Source organism: Passer domesticus, unplaced genomic scaffold, assembly GCF_036417665.1.
Source record: "Passer domesticus isolate bPasDom1 unplaced genomic scaffold, bPasDom1.hap1 HAP1_SCAFFOLD_60, whole genome shotgun sequence".
NCBI lineage: Eukaryota > Metazoa > Chordata > Aves > Passeriformes > Passeridae > Passer > Passer domesticus.
Genome location: NW_026990165.1, coordinates 420,643 through 437,093, shown reverse-complemented (window position 1 = coordinate 437,093; position 16,451 = coordinate 420,643). Strand labels below are relative to the sequence as shown.

At 50.4% G+C, this 16,451-nt stretch overlaps 1 protein-coding gene and 1 long non-coding RNA gene across 2 annotated transcripts; one reads left to right on the top strand and one right to left on the bottom strand.

Moving 5' to 3' along the window:
* Positions 1–4,136: 4,136 nt before the first annotated feature.
* Positions 4,137–4,710, bottom strand: LOC135292963 (uncharacterized). Its single transcript, XR_010355101.1, has 2 exons — positions 4,514–4,710; positions 4,137–4,391 (listed from the first exon to the last, which is right to left on the bottom strand). It is a non-coding gene; the product is annotated as an uncharacterized LOC135292963 (long non-coding RNA).
* Positions 4,711–13,457: 8,747 nt separating this feature from the next.
* LOC135292951 (olfactory receptor 14A16-like) lies at positions 13,458–14,390 on the top strand. The gene has a single exon (XM_064406985.1). It carries the CDS (start codon positions 13,458–13,460, stop codon positions 14,388–14,390), a length of 933 nt encoding a protein of 310 aa, XP_064263055.1.
* The last annotated feature ends 2,061 nt before the right edge of the window (positions 14,391–16,451 follow it).

The window sequence follows — 16,451 nt, the reverse complement described above, 5'->3', positions numbered from 1 at the left end:
GGGCTGAGTCATGGAAGAGATAAAGAACACTGCCCCGCCTGTTTATAACAGTTTGTAAAGATGATGATGGAAAACATGCATTTGGTTACATCTTGCACTGTAACCTGAAACAGTGGGGTAATCCCTGCTGGGGGGTGAACACCACCCCCCTTACCCAAACTGGCTCAGGTGTAAAACCCCCACCCCGAGAAGGCCATGCACACAGGGGACAATGTCACACTTGCCGCACCCGAGTGAAACTCTCTGTCCCTGTCTCTTGCTCTCCCCCATTTTCTCGTTCTTTTCATCTCTCTCTCTTTACCTCACATTTACAGTCAATAAAATCTACTTTAAATTTGGTCTCATTAGCACCTTAATTGGGGCAGAGGTATCTCTCAAACAATTTTATTAACCAGATTGCAACATTATTTTGGCACAGTGAGTTTAGGCACTGTTCTCTGACCCCAAGTGCCTTCGACAACAGCATGGTTCCCTCCTCTGAGGAGCTTGTGGCTCTTTCTTTCCGGAGGAACCCTTGGAAACTTGGATGCAGCTTCCACTGAGCAACTTATGGGAAAACTGATGCAGAAAATGGCTGTTGTGTGTGGCCAGTGTAAAGAAAATATTTTGTTGTCATTCCTTGGAAAGTTTGTTCAAATCACTGGAGAAAAGTGAACAAATATTACCAGTGAGGCTGACAAGGTTCATTCACCCCAAGGTGAGGAACACAAGGCTGCTAAAGTGCCACAGGAAGCCCAGCTAAGGTAGCTAACTTCCTGAATCACTCCCAAATTCACAGGCTTAGGGGCTTTGCCAAATGTGAGAATCATTATTCTCTTCATCCCTGTCACCTTTGTGATAGTTACACAAAGCTTTCTCTTGCTTTTAATAATCTGTACTGGGCTGAATTTCCACTTTTCTTTTATGGGAACCTGCCAGCAGCTGAACTGGAACTGTGCAGGAACCGATGGAACTTGGAATTTTCACACACTTGCTTCTATTGCCAGTTTATTAATGCTTGGGATTGGTTTGCGTTTTCATGACATGCGACTTGTGGGAAAATCAAATATTCATGAAAGTGGTTTATGCAGAGTTGAATTTGATTTCTGCCAAGTTTATTTTGTCCAGTACCCAGGGGATGCTCAAGGGGTCTCTGTGCCTTTTGCCCTGGGGGATGCTTGGGAGGGGCTTGTGGGGGCTGTTCCTGTCCCTGTCACCCCATGCCATTCCACAGGGGGTTTCCATCATTCTCACTCCAGGGAATGCCTGGGGGGGTTTCCCTCCCTGTCACTCCTGTGCCAGGGGATGCTCAGGGCAGTCTCTGTCCCTCTCAGCCCAGGGGATGCTCAGGGGTCTCTGTCCCCTTGCCCTGGGTGATGCTCGGGGGTCTCCATCCCTCTGGTGTCAGGGAATGCTTGTGCAGGGCTGGGGACCAGGGGCTCTGTGTCCCTCTCACCGCTGAGGGTGCTTGGGGCTGGGGGGTCTCTCTGACCTTCTCATCCCTGGGGAGCCCGGGGGTGGTCTCTGTCCCTCTCAGCCCTGATGTGACCGCACCCAAAAATCATTGAGGTCAGAGGGACAGAGACACCCCCAAACCCCCAGAAGGGCGGAACCTGGGATCATGCTCATACCCTCTTCATCTGTGTAGCCCAGAAATGAGTTCTACACCTTTAAGGCAGGTTCTGAGACCGAAGGGAGGGAGGAAGTGAGCAAGTTTTTTAAGAAACTGCACTCCTCCATATTCTGGCTGCTGGACAGACAGACAGCAGGACAGGACTCTCCTTTGGTTTTAGTTAGTTTTTACCTCTCTAAGGCAGATAAGTGCCCTGGACTGTGGTTTTTCTTTTACTTTAGAGCTGTTTAAACCTGCTCTGAACATCCAGAAGAGCACTGGCAGCTCCACCTGTGGCCCATTGGTCCGAGCCTGGTCCACGGCATTTCCAGTGCTGGAGAAACTGAGAAGAGACTGATAAGAGACTGAGTGAGCAGAGCTACAGCCCACAGAGGGATTTTCTGAGTTTGTCATCTCTTTTGGAGCGGCAAGAGGTTTTATTGTTTAATATTGGTCATTTGCTGTGCTCGTGAATGCTTTGTCTGTTAAATAAACAGGGTTTTTCCACTTTTCTCCAAGGAAATCTTTTCCCAAACTGATTGGGGAAGAGGCTGCTTGAATTTGCTTTCCAGAGGAAACGCCTTTTGGAGATTTTCTCCCAAATTTGCCCTAAACCAGGACAGGGCGGTGGGGAGAGGAGAGAGCCCCAAGTGCCTGGACTGGGGGGAGGCTGGAGAGAGGGACCCTGGGACCCCAAAACCCCGCAGCATCCCTAAGCAGGACCCTGGAGAGGGGGGATCCCCAGGTGCTCTGGGATCCTTGGCAGCCATGAGAGAGGGGACCACCAGAACCCCAGAGGGATGAGAATGGAAATGGGACACTCCTGGTGGCTTTTTTTGATTCACTTTTGCTTTTTGAAGGTTTTTATTGATATCAGGTGACTTCTAGAGATGGACTTGGGCAGAGGCCTTTCAGACACACTGTGCTCATCCCTTGTTTTTGCCCAAACCAGGATTTCCCATTCCCAAATCTTGGCCCAATGGAGGAGAAGGCTGCAAGGAAGAGAAAGATGCCCCAAGACACTCAGGCAGGTGAGGAGGAAGTCAGTGCCCCCTTCCCCCTCTCTCCTGCTCCATCTCCCAGCCCAGCATGGCCCCGGCTGCAGGACAACCCCGCTGCTGATGCTGTCCTGCTGGGGATGCACTGGGGGATCTCCTGCCCCTTCCCTCTGGCACGGAGGCACATTCACAGGCTCTGGGGCAGGAGGGGGAGCCGCGGGCGGTTTGGGGTGCGCGGCTCGGCTGCTCCTGGCGCGGTTCCCCCGAGCCCCCGGCGCGGCTCCGCCAGGCCCCCCCACCATGGCACTGGCCAGAGGCACTTTAACAGAAATGCTGGTAAATTTACCATCTGGAATCACACTAAATACAATTTCAAGAAGCTTCTGGTTTGCTGGGCAGTTTGCCAAATTCCACATTGTTGTTTCTTTCAATAAAACTGCACTTTAAAAAGTCTTTGTAAATTCATGCTTGCCTAAAATTTGTAGCTTCCATGGGTTTCTCTCAAAACTAAATTACATAAAAACCTGACATACTTATCACATCCTTTTAATCCCTCCAGTAAATCCTTCATGCTGTTATTTCAATCTCAGATTGTTCAACTTTTTCAGTGCCTTATTTCCCTTAGTAGCATCAGAATAAGTTAAATTTTTTTGTATGTATAACATTTAAGGATATTAATTTTTAATTCTATGATGTTTAACTTAATGCAAATTCAGGGTTGACAAGATTAAGCAAAGTTAAACTTCATTATTGTTAGATTTCAGCAATGTTATGTTACATTCTATTAATTTGAAATCCTGTTGTTCTGGATTGAAAAACAATGTGTGTATTCTATTTGCCATCTGTCAGAGGCAGGGCAGTTATCTTCTGTTAATCGGGAAGTAAACTGGACCCCCAATAGCCCCCACAGTTCCCCAAACACCTGCAAGGACCTCCAAGCTTTCTAAAATCCTTCTTGTGAGAGGAGCTTTGGAGTAGCTGTTTCCAATCCCCATCCCAGACTTTCAAGATTTTGTATGTAAAGAATTATAAAGGTGGAAGGAAAGCTTTATAGACTTTGTCCCATGGGATTAAAGACGGCAGACCAGAGCTATTTCTATAAATATATATTATCTCTTATGGTAATGATTAAACAATATTATCTTAATCAGAAAAATTTGCTCCTAGGTATAACAGCTGTAACTCATATTATATTATATTATATTATATTATATTATATTATATTATATTATATTATATTATATTATATTATATTATATTATATTATATTATATTATATTATATCATATCATATCATATCATATCATATCATATCATATCATATCATATCATATCATATCATATATAATATACTAGGAAGTGATTTCAAAGTAACTGTGTTAAAGCAAAACCAGTTATTAAGCAGAGATTCATGTCACTCCCTGTCTTGGTTTGGAAAGACCGGTGTCTGCCAAGGAAGGTAGGAGCCTGTCCTGAAATCTAAAATGTAAACCCCATTCCTCTGAATTGTTATAAATTTGGAATTAAGGGGCTCTCAGGCAAAGATATGGGAGCAGGAACAACAGTTCTTTATTAGGGAAACAAATAAAAAGATGAAATAAACAATGCAGTAAACCAAGACAACACTGACAGAGTCAGAACACAACCTGACACCCTCTTGGTCAGGGTGTTGGTAGCAGTCCAAATGGAATGGTGGCTGCAGTCCTTCTGGAGTGTCAGGTGTGGTTCTGCTGGAGCAGGGGTCCTTTAGAAAGGTGTAGTCTTCCTCTGAAGATCCAGTGGAAGAGGCAGCTGCTGTTCCTCTGGGAAATCCAGTGAAGAAAGCCATGCTGGTGTTCCAGAATTTTTAATATTATATCTGGTAGGAATGCTTGGCTCTCCACTCTGGGCGGATCATCTCACAATGGGATGTTGTAGTTCTTACCAGTCATGCAGTGCCATTCAGTAGCCTGTTATCAGCAGATGTCTGCCTGGAGGGAGGAGTGGGTGTGGAAGAGATAAGGAAAACTGCTCACTTAACAGAAGACAACTGCCATACAGATTGCAAAGAGAACGCAATCTGTTTGGCAATCCAGGAAGGTCTCCCTTGTGAAACTCAGGGGCCCCAAGGAACCAAGGGTCCATGGTGACCTTGTGGAGCCTGTAGTGTCACAGAGGAGCCATTGTGACACAGCGAGGGTGCATGGAGCCGAGGGGCCCTGGTGACACATCAGGGCTTTGTGGAACCACAGAGCCATTGTGACATTGCAAGGTCTCATGGAAGCACGGGGCCATTGTGACACTGCAGAAGCAGGGGGAACATTGTGACACTCTGGGGCCTCGTGGAACCAAGGAAACCATTGTGACACTGTGGGGTCCCACAAAACCAAGGGAACAGGGAACAGGTCTGGCTGGCTGGGCCTCCTGGGGACCACCTGACAGGTCCAGCTGACCTTGGCATGTTGAGGGCTGCTTCTCATCTGCCCCTGAAGCACTGGGGCTCTGGGCTTTCCTTCCTATGGGAGAGAAATGTCCTTCTCCTCCAGGGGCCCATTGTTAAAGCTGGGATTCCTCCTCCAAATCTCCTTATATGCAAAAATTGTTCCCAGATGAAATCCACTAGGAGAGACAGCTCTGGCTGCCTTGGCCACCTGGGGGCCACCTCTCATCAGCCTTTGAAACACTGGGACCATGTGCTTTTCTTTCTTATGGGATAAAACCATCCATCTCAACCAGGCACACATGGCCAAAATTGGGGATCTGCCTCCAGAATTTCCTATATCCAAGGATAACTCCCAGACAAAAACTGCCAGGGCTGACTAGTCTGGCTTCCTGAGGGCTGGCACTCATCTGCCTCTGAAACACTGGGGCTCTGCGCTTTCCTTCCTAATGAAAAGAACTCTTCTTCCTGTCCAGGCAGCCATGGCCAAAACTGAGATTCCACCTCCAAAATGCCCTATGGCCAAGGATAGCCCCTAGACAAAAGGTGCCAGGAGAGACAGGTCTCGCTGGCTTGGCCTGAAGGTGGCCACCTCTCATCTTCTTCCAGAACACTTGGACTTCGCACTTCTCTTTCCTGTAGGAAAAAAACTATCCATCTTGACCAGGTGCCCATGGCCAAAACTGGGATTCCACCTCCAAAATTCCATACATACAAGGATTTCTCCCCATGAAAGCTGCCAGGACAGACAGGTCTGGCTGCCCTTGGCCTCTTGGGGGCTGCCTCTCACCTGCTTTTGAAACACTGGTGCTTTTGTTCCAATGGAAAAGAACCATCCTTCTGCTCAAGCTGTCCATGGTCAAAATCGAGATTCCTCCTCCCAAATTCAATATAACCAAGGATTCCTCCATGATAAAAGCTGCCAGGACAAACAGGTCTGGCGGGCTTGGCCTCCCAGTGTAGGAATGTGCCCCCTGTTGACGGAGTAACCAAATTATCCTTGTCTCCTTAAAAAGGGAAAAAGCCCAGAAGTTTCTCTCCTCACTTTGGTAAAAAGACACCTCATAGGACTTTGGGGACTTTACTTCAAACTTAAGGATAGATAACTTGACAGAAGCAAAAAGGTCCTTCCTAAACAATTTACTAGAAAAAGTGGAACAAAGGAACTAAACACTTTTGTGGGGTTTTTACCGGAAGCAAGAGCCTCTTGTCACTGGTGTAGGTTTTCTCTGTAAAGACCTTTGTTATTTTATCTTTTTTTTAAGCTTTTCTGTTTCCAACACTACCACTGAAGACATGCTGATTTTATGCCATCTGAGGTGGCTGAACTATCTTTGGTGTAATATAGGTCCCCAAGAGCTCCTAAGACCTGGCCTGAGGATATCATTACTATCATTCCAGGAGCCATCTCTCTCCTCATCTGCCTTTGAAACATATGGGCTCTGTACTTTCCTTGGAAAAGAATGATCTATCTTACCTACACAGAAGTGGCCAAAATTGGGCTTCCATCTCCCAAATTCCCTATATCCAAGGGTTGCTTTCAGACAAAAGCTACCAGGACAGAGAGGTGTAGCTGGCCTAGGCCTCTGATGGCTGCTTTTCATCTGCCCTGAAACACTGGAGTTCCATGCTTTCCTTCCTATGGAACAGAACCATCCTTCTCTGGGTGTCCATGTCTGAAACTGGAATTCCACCTCAAAAATTCCATACATCCAAGGGTTGCTCCCAGGCAAAATCTGCCAGTACTGTCAAGTGTGGCTGGCCTTGCCTCTGGTGACTGCCACTGCAACGCTGGGGCTGGGTTCTTTCCTTGCCATGGAGATCCCTGGGACACTGTGGGGACCTCATGGAACCAAGGGGATCATTGTGGCACCACTGGAGCCCATGGAACCAAGGGGCCATGGTGACACAGCGGGGCTTCATGCAACTTAGAGACCATTATGACTCTATGGGGCCTGATGGAACCATGGAGACCATTCTGACCCTTCAAGGCCTTGTGTCACCAAGGGGGCATTGGGACACTTCAGGGCCTTATGGAAGCAAGGGACCATTGGGACACAGTAGGGCCCCATGGAACTGAGGGAACATGGAGCAGGTCTGGCTGGCTTGGCATCCCAGGGGCCACCTGACAGGTCTGGCTGACTTGGGATGTCAAGGGCTGCCTCTCATCAGCTCCTGGAGTGCTGGAGCTCCATGCTTTCCTTGCTATGGAAAAGAACCATCCCTCTTTTCAGGTGCCCATTGTCAAAATAGGTACTCTCCCTAAAAAATTTCCTCTATGCAAGGGCATCTCTCAGAACAAAACCTGCCAGCTCTGGCTGGCCTTGGCCTCTGGTGGTCACCTCTCATCCGCCTGGGAAACACTGGGGCTCTGTTGCTTCCTTCTTATGGAAAAAAACTGGCTTTCATGTCCAAAGGCCATGGCCAAAATTAGAATTTGGCCTCCCAAATTCTGTATATCCAAGAATTGCTCCCAGACAAAAGTAGCCAGGACAGACAGGTCAGGCTGGCCCTGTCCTCTGGTGATTTTCTTAGACTAAGAGCTGCATGTTTTCATTTCAAAACACCTTGGAGAGGGCCCTGACATCTCCAAAGGTGGGGTTTTGAGGCCTTTGGCACATGACTACTACCTATGGACAAAGGAGTTCTGTGCTCTGTGCTGTTGTGGTGGTTTTGCATCACGGAAGTCATGTCCTAAGAGAAGGTGCTAGCAGTTTCCTCCATGTCTGACAAAAAAAACAATCAGTAATTAGCTTTGAGAATTGACAATCTGTTAAACCACTAAGGAAACTGTACACACCTCTGTGAAGACACATGTTAAAGACAAGAAAGCCTGGGAGGGTCTCCTTCCCTTCTGGCCAGCAAAGAGGTAACAAGGCTGGCCCAGCCCCTGTCTCAGCCGGGCCAGGCCGGGCGGCTCCTGCCGTGGGGCCGGGCCCCTTCCCAGGGAGCCCCCCAGGCCCCATCGGCTGCCGGGCAGGGTAGGGGAGGCCACGGGGCCGAGGCCGGGCCGGGCCATGGCTGCGGTTGCCAACACCTGGGCGCTGCCGAGCCCTGCCCCGCCGCCAGCCCGGGCCCAGCCAGGATCCGCCGGGCCCCAGGAGCAGCCCCGGGCTGGGCCAGCTCGGCCAAGATTCTGCCACCCTTGGGCTTCACCCGCAAGCCCCGGGCAGGGGGAGGAGAAGCCATGGGCCCCGGCCGTGCTGCTGCTGTGTTCTGGCCTGGCTGCTGAGATCCTGGCCCTGCCCCAGCGCGGCCCATCCTGACACAGCCCCAGCGCAGCCGCTGCAGAAACCTCCATCGTAAAACAGCTCCGGCCGCAAGGACCCAGCCCGGCCGGGGTCACGGAACCATCTGCAGGCCCCGGGAGAGATATTAACTCTTTCAGTGCTTCCATCCTCCCTAGAGTGAGAGAAATGGACAAAGTGCAGGCACACAGAGGATCAACATGAAGACACCGAGGTCAGTGAGGAGAAGTTGCGTCCCATATGAGAGGGATGAGGATATGCCTTGATCTTGGGGATGAAATCCTCTTGTAAAGCTATGGAGAAGGATGTAATTGATCCATCAGACTCTCTTTTTCCCTATAATGCATTGAAAACTATGGGGAGACGACTTGTTCAGCAAAGGCCGCCATGCTAAAGTAAGCAAATATTGAAGTAGCTGTGATCCCATGAGAAGTTTGAACAGAGAAAGAGAGCAGAGTGATGAGACCCTGGGTCCTCATGAAGAGAAGAAGATCTCTGTTCTCAGAGACAAAGATGATTTTAGAAATAGATTAAGAGAACCTTTGCTCTTTAACAGCTCATCTTGAAACTAATACCACATAAGCTGTCATGGCCCATAAACACAGCTGTGGGAAACCCTGTGGAGGAATAAATGGGAGGGACTTCACCACTGCAGATTTTCTGGGCAGTTGCTATTCATGGAAAGTGAGAGCCATGAGAGAACTGTTTTCTTACGGAGAAGTCTCCATATAATTAAAGAGAGACTCCTCTCCCTAAGTAGAAGCAAGAAAGATTATTCTAGAGGTGGTAAAATGATGAAAATTTTAGGTTTTGTCTCCTTACATTCTCAGTAAGAAAGAAAACGTTGTAGGGAGAGAACTGTTCTGAATTCTTATTACTCTTTCTTTTAGTTAATATTGATAAACCTTTCTTTATAATTTCTTAAGTTTTTGAGCCTACTTTGCCCTTCTCTAATCCTATCTCACAGCAGGAAATTATTAAGTATATTCTAGTGAGTGCAATGGTAATTAGCCAACACTGAACCTACCACAATAATTAAAGCATTCACCAAGTAATCTCAACATAGCAAAGCAAAGCCACTACAGAAATATTCCTAATGAACTCCATGAGAGCAGAGGGAAATCAAGACAGAGCCATGGTTTGTCAGGGCTTGCTTGATCCTAATGAGCCCTGTGGTGCATTTGGAGCTGAGCCCTGGTATCTCAGGGTCTGAGAGGAGATTGCACAAACCTTTCCAGGAGTCAAAGTCAGAAGAAAATCCCAAAGTGTCTCAAAGCATGAAAGGGTCCCACTGAGGTCCATCCCCAACACAGGCTCCTCATGGAGCACAGAACTGGAGGCCAGGATGGTACAAAAACCTCTCAGAGACTCAGTGTGGAAAGGAAAATCCAAAGTACCTTAACAAACCTTGAGTATCTCAAAGTATTAATGAGCCCCACCGAGTGTCAGTACAAAGCTCTCAGGGGACTCATTAAAGCAGATAATTGGGGCCATGATTGCACAAACCTCTCACAGAGTTTGTTCAAAAGGGATACACCAAGTAGCTTAAAATAACTGAAGTACCCTGAAGCATTAATGAGCCCCACTGAGTATTGTTACTGACAAAGCCTCTCCAGGGACTAATTACAGCAGATAATTGGAGGCCATGATTGCACAAAGCTCTCAGAGACTCCAAGGCAAAAGCCAAACCCAAAGTCCTTTGAAAATCCTGCAGTCCCTGGGAGCATTCAGGAGCCCCCAGGGCCATTCCTGATCACGGCTCCCCAGGGACTCCTTCCAGCAGATCCTTGAGGCCACTGGGATGTGGGCTAGGGGGGGATGCTGAGGGCAGGACAAGGGGCTGACAGTGCCCAGCCTGGCTGGGGCTGTGCCAGGAGGCCCCAGGGCCTCAGGACAAGGTGTCTCCTCCCAGCCCTTGGTGGCACAGACCCTGCTGCTGTGCCCCAGGCCACCAAGACTTGGCTTCTCTTTGTCCCCACCTGTCATCAGTGCCTCCAGTTCTCTGCTCTGCCTGGGGCCTGGGAACACTTTCTCAGTTGTGTCCCTCAGTGGGACCCATTAAAAGTCCAAGAAACTTTGGATTTGGATTCTGACTTGCAGTCCTGGAGAGGATTCTTCAGCTGCCTCTGAGGGACTGATGTTCAGGGCCTGAGCACAAAGCCCCAGAGGGTCATTCAAGTCCTTGTGCTGTGTCTGGGCTGCTGAGCTGGGCTGGGCTCCTGGCACAGAGGCAGCTCCTGGTAAGCAAGAAGAGCTTCAAAAGAACATTTCTCTTGAGGAGCAGCTCTTCTGCCAGCCCAGCAGGGCTGGGGCACTGCCTGCAGCCACCTGGACACAGCCCAGAGGCACAGAGGGGTTAAACTCAGCCTGGGCTGGGAGCACAGAGCAGAGCTCACTCAGGGCTCACTAGAGCAGAAACCATCCTGGGTTTCAAACAGTCATTTTCTGGCTGTGGAAGAGAAGCTGCTGTTCCTGCAGGGATCTCCTGGAGCTGGCACATCCCACAGCTTTTAGGAGCTTTCAGGAGCACTCTCAGAGCTGCTCCAGGGCAGGGATGTGGCCCCAGGGCAGGGCTGGCTTTCCCTGCTGCCCCAGCCGAGGCACAGCCCAAGGCAGCTCCTGTTGCCAGGCTCTGCTGCAGGGCTGAGCAGCCGCGGGTGCAGCCAGGGGTGCCCAGGGCTGTCCTGCAGAGCAGGCTCCTGCAGCCCAGGGCGCTGTGCTGGGGCAGGGACTCTGCTGCCTGCCAGGGACAGCTCTCAGCCGGCCCAGGAGCTGCTCCCAGCGCTGAGGAGAAGCTGTGGGGGGAAGGAGCCACCCTGAGCAGGGCAGGTGCTGCTGCTGAGAGGGGCTGGGCGGGGCAGGGCTGCTCCCAGCTCCAGAGCAGCCTGGGCACAGCTCCGAAGGACACTTCCCAATGAAGGTAAGCCTGGCATTGCTGGAAAGATCAGGAGCTTTCCTGAGAGTGTTTTCAATTTCCTGCTTGAAGAAGGATGGGAAAACTGGGGTGATGTGAAAAAGATTTTTGCTTTTTATACATTTTTCATATATTTGTAGCCTTGTAAACTACTATTATAAAGTTATAAAACTATAATCCTTACTTAACTCTATTAAACACTTAATTAACTCAATTAAACTACTATTATATGCTTATATAACCATAATCCTTAATTAACTCTGGTAGGTTTCCTAAATTTTTTCTCAGATTTTAGAACAATAACCTGACTTTCTAAATACATTCCTGAAATACTCTCTAGTCTTATTATAAGGAAGAGGATCTACAAGACAAATGTTTTGGATTTTGACCAGAATGTGAGCAGTCATAGCAAAAAGTGAAGAAACCCTTGGACCTACTCCAATGGGATGAGCCAGGGGTGTGTAACTGGGCTAACTGAATGTCCTATTGGATGTTCCTGTTAAATACCCTAATTAATCAACCTTAATAATTGTTGAAATCAGGGGCTGGGTGTGCCCCACTCCCACTAAGACACCTGGAAGCTTCCAATAAATGTCTGGTTTTTACTTTAATGTTCTAACACAGTTGCAAGGGTTTTTTTTCTCTTTTGGTTATATGCAACAGGGGGATGAGAGAGGCAGAACAGGAATTGTAATCTCAGAATCACAGAACATTCTGAGTTGAAAGGGACACACAGGATCACCAAAGGAATGTTGGAACATTTACAGGGACACCAGAACTGTAACTTTGGGTGGTCAGTCTCTGCTGGGAGCCTCCCAAAGGGCCCTCAGCCACTCCTCAGCCCTGGACAGCAGCAGCATCACCTCTGCAGGGCCCAGCAGGGCTCTCCTGAGCTGCCCTTGCCCACCTGCACACAGAGCCTGCCCCAGCCAGGGCCCTGCACACAGGCAGCTTTCTGTAGGGCCGGGGCCAGGGCACACAGGGTGGGATGGGCTCTGTGAGCGCTGGCAGGGACAAGGCTCCTCTCAGGAGGGAATGTCCAGGCCCAGGGAGATGCTCAGGGAAGGAGAGGGGGCTGAAGAGAGCAGTGCTGGGGCAGGAGGGCACTGTTGGTGTGTGGGAGGTGCCGGGCACAGCTGGGCACAGGAACACTGTCCTAAGTGCCCGGCTGTCTCTGCCCTGCCCTCTCAGGCACAGCACCACAGCATCTTCTCTTGTTTCTGCCCTACCCTGATATTGTCACTGTTATCTGCTGCTCTCAGGGAGGCTCTGGCATTTGCAGCAACTGAGTCCGGCACTGCCCTTGGCATTCCTGCCAGGCAGGGGTGTCCATGGCAATGGGGTGTCCAAGCTTCCCTGGGACCTGTGGGGCTGTGGGCAAAGCAGTCCATGGAAAAGGGGAATGAGCTGAGCCCCCTCCCTGAGATCCCATCATGGGCACAGCCAGGGATCTCCTTGCTGTGCCCTTCCAAGCTCTGAGCTGCCCTCCTGGGTGCAAATCTGTGCCAGAGCCTCTGGCCATTCCCTGAATGTCCCATGGGGAAGGGCAGAGCTGCCACAGCTGGGGAAATGCTGCTGGCTTTGCCAAGGGAGCCGTGAGTGTTCTTGGCAAAAGGGAGTGCTGAGACCTTGCCCGGTGACCTTGAGTGAGGGTGAGATATTCAGGGATCTCTCTGGTCTGGTTTATCCAGAGTGACCCAGGAGTGTGACTGTGCTCTGATTGCAGCCAAAGGTGCAAAGCCAGGGCAGTTGGGAACAAGCCCATCCAGCCCCTCACCTTCCCTGAGCCACAGGGAATCTTTTGTCTCTCACATCTCTCAGTGGCAAACTTGGAGTGCAGCAGGAATGCTGGGGATTTCTGACCTCAGAGAGTCAGGAATAATGATGTGTGGGTAGGAAAACAATTCCTAAAACCAGCTCCTGCCATCCTTTAGACTTGGGAATGCAGATGCAACCAAGCCTTTCTGCATTAGGAGTGATTCCATTGCCAAATCCTGAATATCCAGCCTTGTCCCTCTGCCACATGGCTGCAAACCCAGGGCAGGATGGCAGGGATGGCTCCTTGAGAGCCCCCATGCACAGCCCTGGCTGCTCCTGGCACACTCAGCCAGCACAGCTGGAGCTCAGGCAGGGACATGGGGAAAGGTTTTCCCAGGGCAGGAACAAGGGTTGGTGAGTCTCAGTGGGACAGTCTGCAGGGAATGGTCCAGGTCTGGCTCAAAGCAGCCTCTCCTGACTTGGCACTGTCCTTTCTCCATGAACAGGTCCCCATGTGCAGCCACAGCAAATGTCCAACAGCAGCTCCATCAGCCACTTCCTCTTGCTGGCATTGGCAGACACGCGGCAGCTGCAGCTCCTGCACTTCTGCCTCTTGCTGGGCATCTCCCTGGCTGCCCTCCTGGGCAACGGCCTCATCATCAGCGCCGTAGCCTGCGGCCACCACCTGCACACGCCCATGTTCTTCTTCCTGCTCAACCTGGCCCTCAGTGACCTGGGCTCCATCTGCACCACTGTCCCCAAAGCCATGCACAATTCCCTCTGGGACACCACGACCATCTCCTACACAGGATGTGCTGCCCAAGTATTTCTGATTTTCTTCTTTCTTGCAACAGAATTTTATCTCCTGACCATCATGTGCTATGATCGCTACGTGTCCATCTGCAAACCCCTGCACTACAGTACACTCCTGAGCAGCAGAGCTTGTGCCCACACGGCAGCAGCTGCCTGGGCCAGTGCCTTTCTCAATGCTCTGCTGCAAACAGCCAATACATTTTCCCTGCCCCTGTGCCATGGCAATGCTCTGGGCCAGTTCTTCTGTGAAATCCCCCAGATCCTCAAGCTCTCCTGCTCCAATTCCTACCTCAGGGAATTTGGGCTCATTGCAGTTAGTGTTTGTTTAGGTTTTGTCTGTTTTGTGTTCATTGTTTTCTCCTATGTGCAGATCTTCAGGGCTGTGCTGAGGATCCCCTCTGAGCAGGGACGGCACAAAGCCTTTTCCACCTGCCTCCCTCACCTGGCTGTGGTCTCCCTCTTCCTCAGCACTGGGATATTTGCCCACCTGAAGCCCCCCTCCATGTCCTCCCCATCCCTGGATATGGCTCTGTCAGTTCTGTACTCGGTGGTGCCTCCAGCCCTGAACCCCCTCATCTACAGCCTGAAGAACCAGGAGCTCAAGGCTGCAGTGTGGACACTGATGACTGGATGCTTTCAGAAACATTAAACTGCTGGGCAATTTCTGAAAATCACTTGTAATAAAAGTTGTCTTTGATGCTTCTTGTTAGTTTAATTTTGGAGATTTGTTTCCTTTGTTTTATTTTTTTTCATATTGTCCACAAAACAAAGTCATTGTTTGTATCATTTCTCATTTTGTTTCTCTCCACCTTCCCTCTGGCAACAGACTGTGTCAATGAGGGACTGTGCTCTTGGTGGCTTTAAAGGAACTAAAGGATCTCCCAGCAAAGTTTTCTGCAGAGATGCCCTTTTGTTGCCTTCTCTGGAGCTGCAGCTGCAATGTCTGTGTGCAGAGCTGGGGGCAGATCAGTGCTGGCACAGCAGCTCTGGTCCTGCTGGCCACACCATTCCTGATCCAGGCCAGGAGCCACTGGCCTTCTTGGCCACCTGGGCACACTGCTGCCTCATGTCCAGCCTGCTGTCCCTCAGTCCCTGCAGGTCCCTTCCTGCCTGGCTGCTGTCCAACCACTCTGTCCCCAGCCTGTAGTGCTGCAGGGGTTGTTGTGGCCAAAGTGCAGAACCTGGCACTTTGTCTTGTTAAACCTCACCTTGGGTTGGGTTTGGTCTCTGGATCCAGCCTGTCCAGGTCCCTGTGCAGAGCCCCCCTATTCTCCCACAGATCAACACTCACACCCAGCTTGGTGTCATCTGCAAAGATGTCCTTGGTTTCAAGGGGCCCCCTCAGTATCACAGTGGCCTCTTGGTTATACCAGGCCCTGCACTGTCACACTGCTCTCCTTGGTTCCATGAGACCATGCAGAGCAACAATGCTCTCCTTGGTTCCCTGGGTCCCCAAAATGTGACAATGCTCTTCTTGGTTCCATGGGGCTTCACAGTGTCACAATGATCTCGTTGGTGCTGCAGTTTCACAGTGGCCCCTTGGTTCCATGGGGCCCCAGGGTGTCACAATGGCCCCATGGTTACATGAGGTCCCACACTGTCACCAAGGTCTCTGAGGTTCCACAAGTGCCCTCAGTGTCACAATGGACTCCTTGTTTCCATGAGCCACACAGTGTCACAGCGTTCTTCCAGATCCCTTGAGGCCCCATCATGTCACAGTGGCCCCTTGGTTACACAGGATCCTACAGTGTCACAATGTCCCCTTGGTTCCATGAGGCCCTGCAGTGTCAGAAGAGCCCCTTGTTTCCACTGGGCCCTGGAGTCTCCCAGTGATCTCCTTGGTTTCTCACTGTCAAAATGGCGAAACCCCGTTGGTTACACAAGGCCCTGCAGTGTCACAATGGCCTCTGTGGTTCAATGAGGACCCTGAGTGTCACAGTGCACTCCCTGGTTCCATTTGGCCCTGCAGCACCACAATGGACCCCTGGTTCTCTGGGTCTGCACAGTGTCACCATGGTCCTCTTAGTTCCACAAAGCCCTGCAGTGTCACAATGGCCCCAGAGTGTCCCAATCACAGAACGACAGAATCAGATTGGCTGGAAAAGACCTTTGGGATCATCAAGTCCAAACAATGCCCTAATACTGCCTTGTCACCCAGACCATGCAACTGAGTGCCACTGGAGAAGGACAGTGACTCCACCACCTTCCCCCTGGCCTGCCCATTCCAATGCCCAATCACTCTTTCTGTGAAGAACTTCCTCCCATTGTCCAGCCTAAACATCCCCTCTTGTAGCTTAATGCTGTGTCTTCTTGTCCTGCCCTCCAGCAGATCCAAACTCTCACCCAGCTCGGTGTCATCTGCAGTTTGTGAATGGTGGACTGGATCCCCTCACCCAGATCATCAGTGAAGATATTAAACAGAACTGGGCCCAACACAGATCCCTGAGGGACAGTGCCTGGACACCAGCTGGGTGCAGCACCATCCCCACCACTCTCTGGGCCCAGCCTCCAGCCAGCTCTTAAATCTCCCAGCAAGGAGAGAACCTGCCCAAGCCGTGGGCTGCAGCTTTTCCAGGGAATGCTGTCAGAGATGGTGTTAAAGGCTTTGCTAAATTCCAGGCACAAAACATCCACAGTCTTCCCCACATCCACCAGTGGGTCAGCTGGTCATAAAAGGAGAGACCAGGTTGGCCAGGCAGGACTTGCCCCC

What these genes read in the sequence shown, in the direction of transcription:
- LOC135292951 (XM_064406985.1), top strand. Translation starts at nt 13,458, where the DNA reads ATGTCCAACAGCAGCTCCATCAGCCACTTCCTCTTGCTGGCATTGGCA.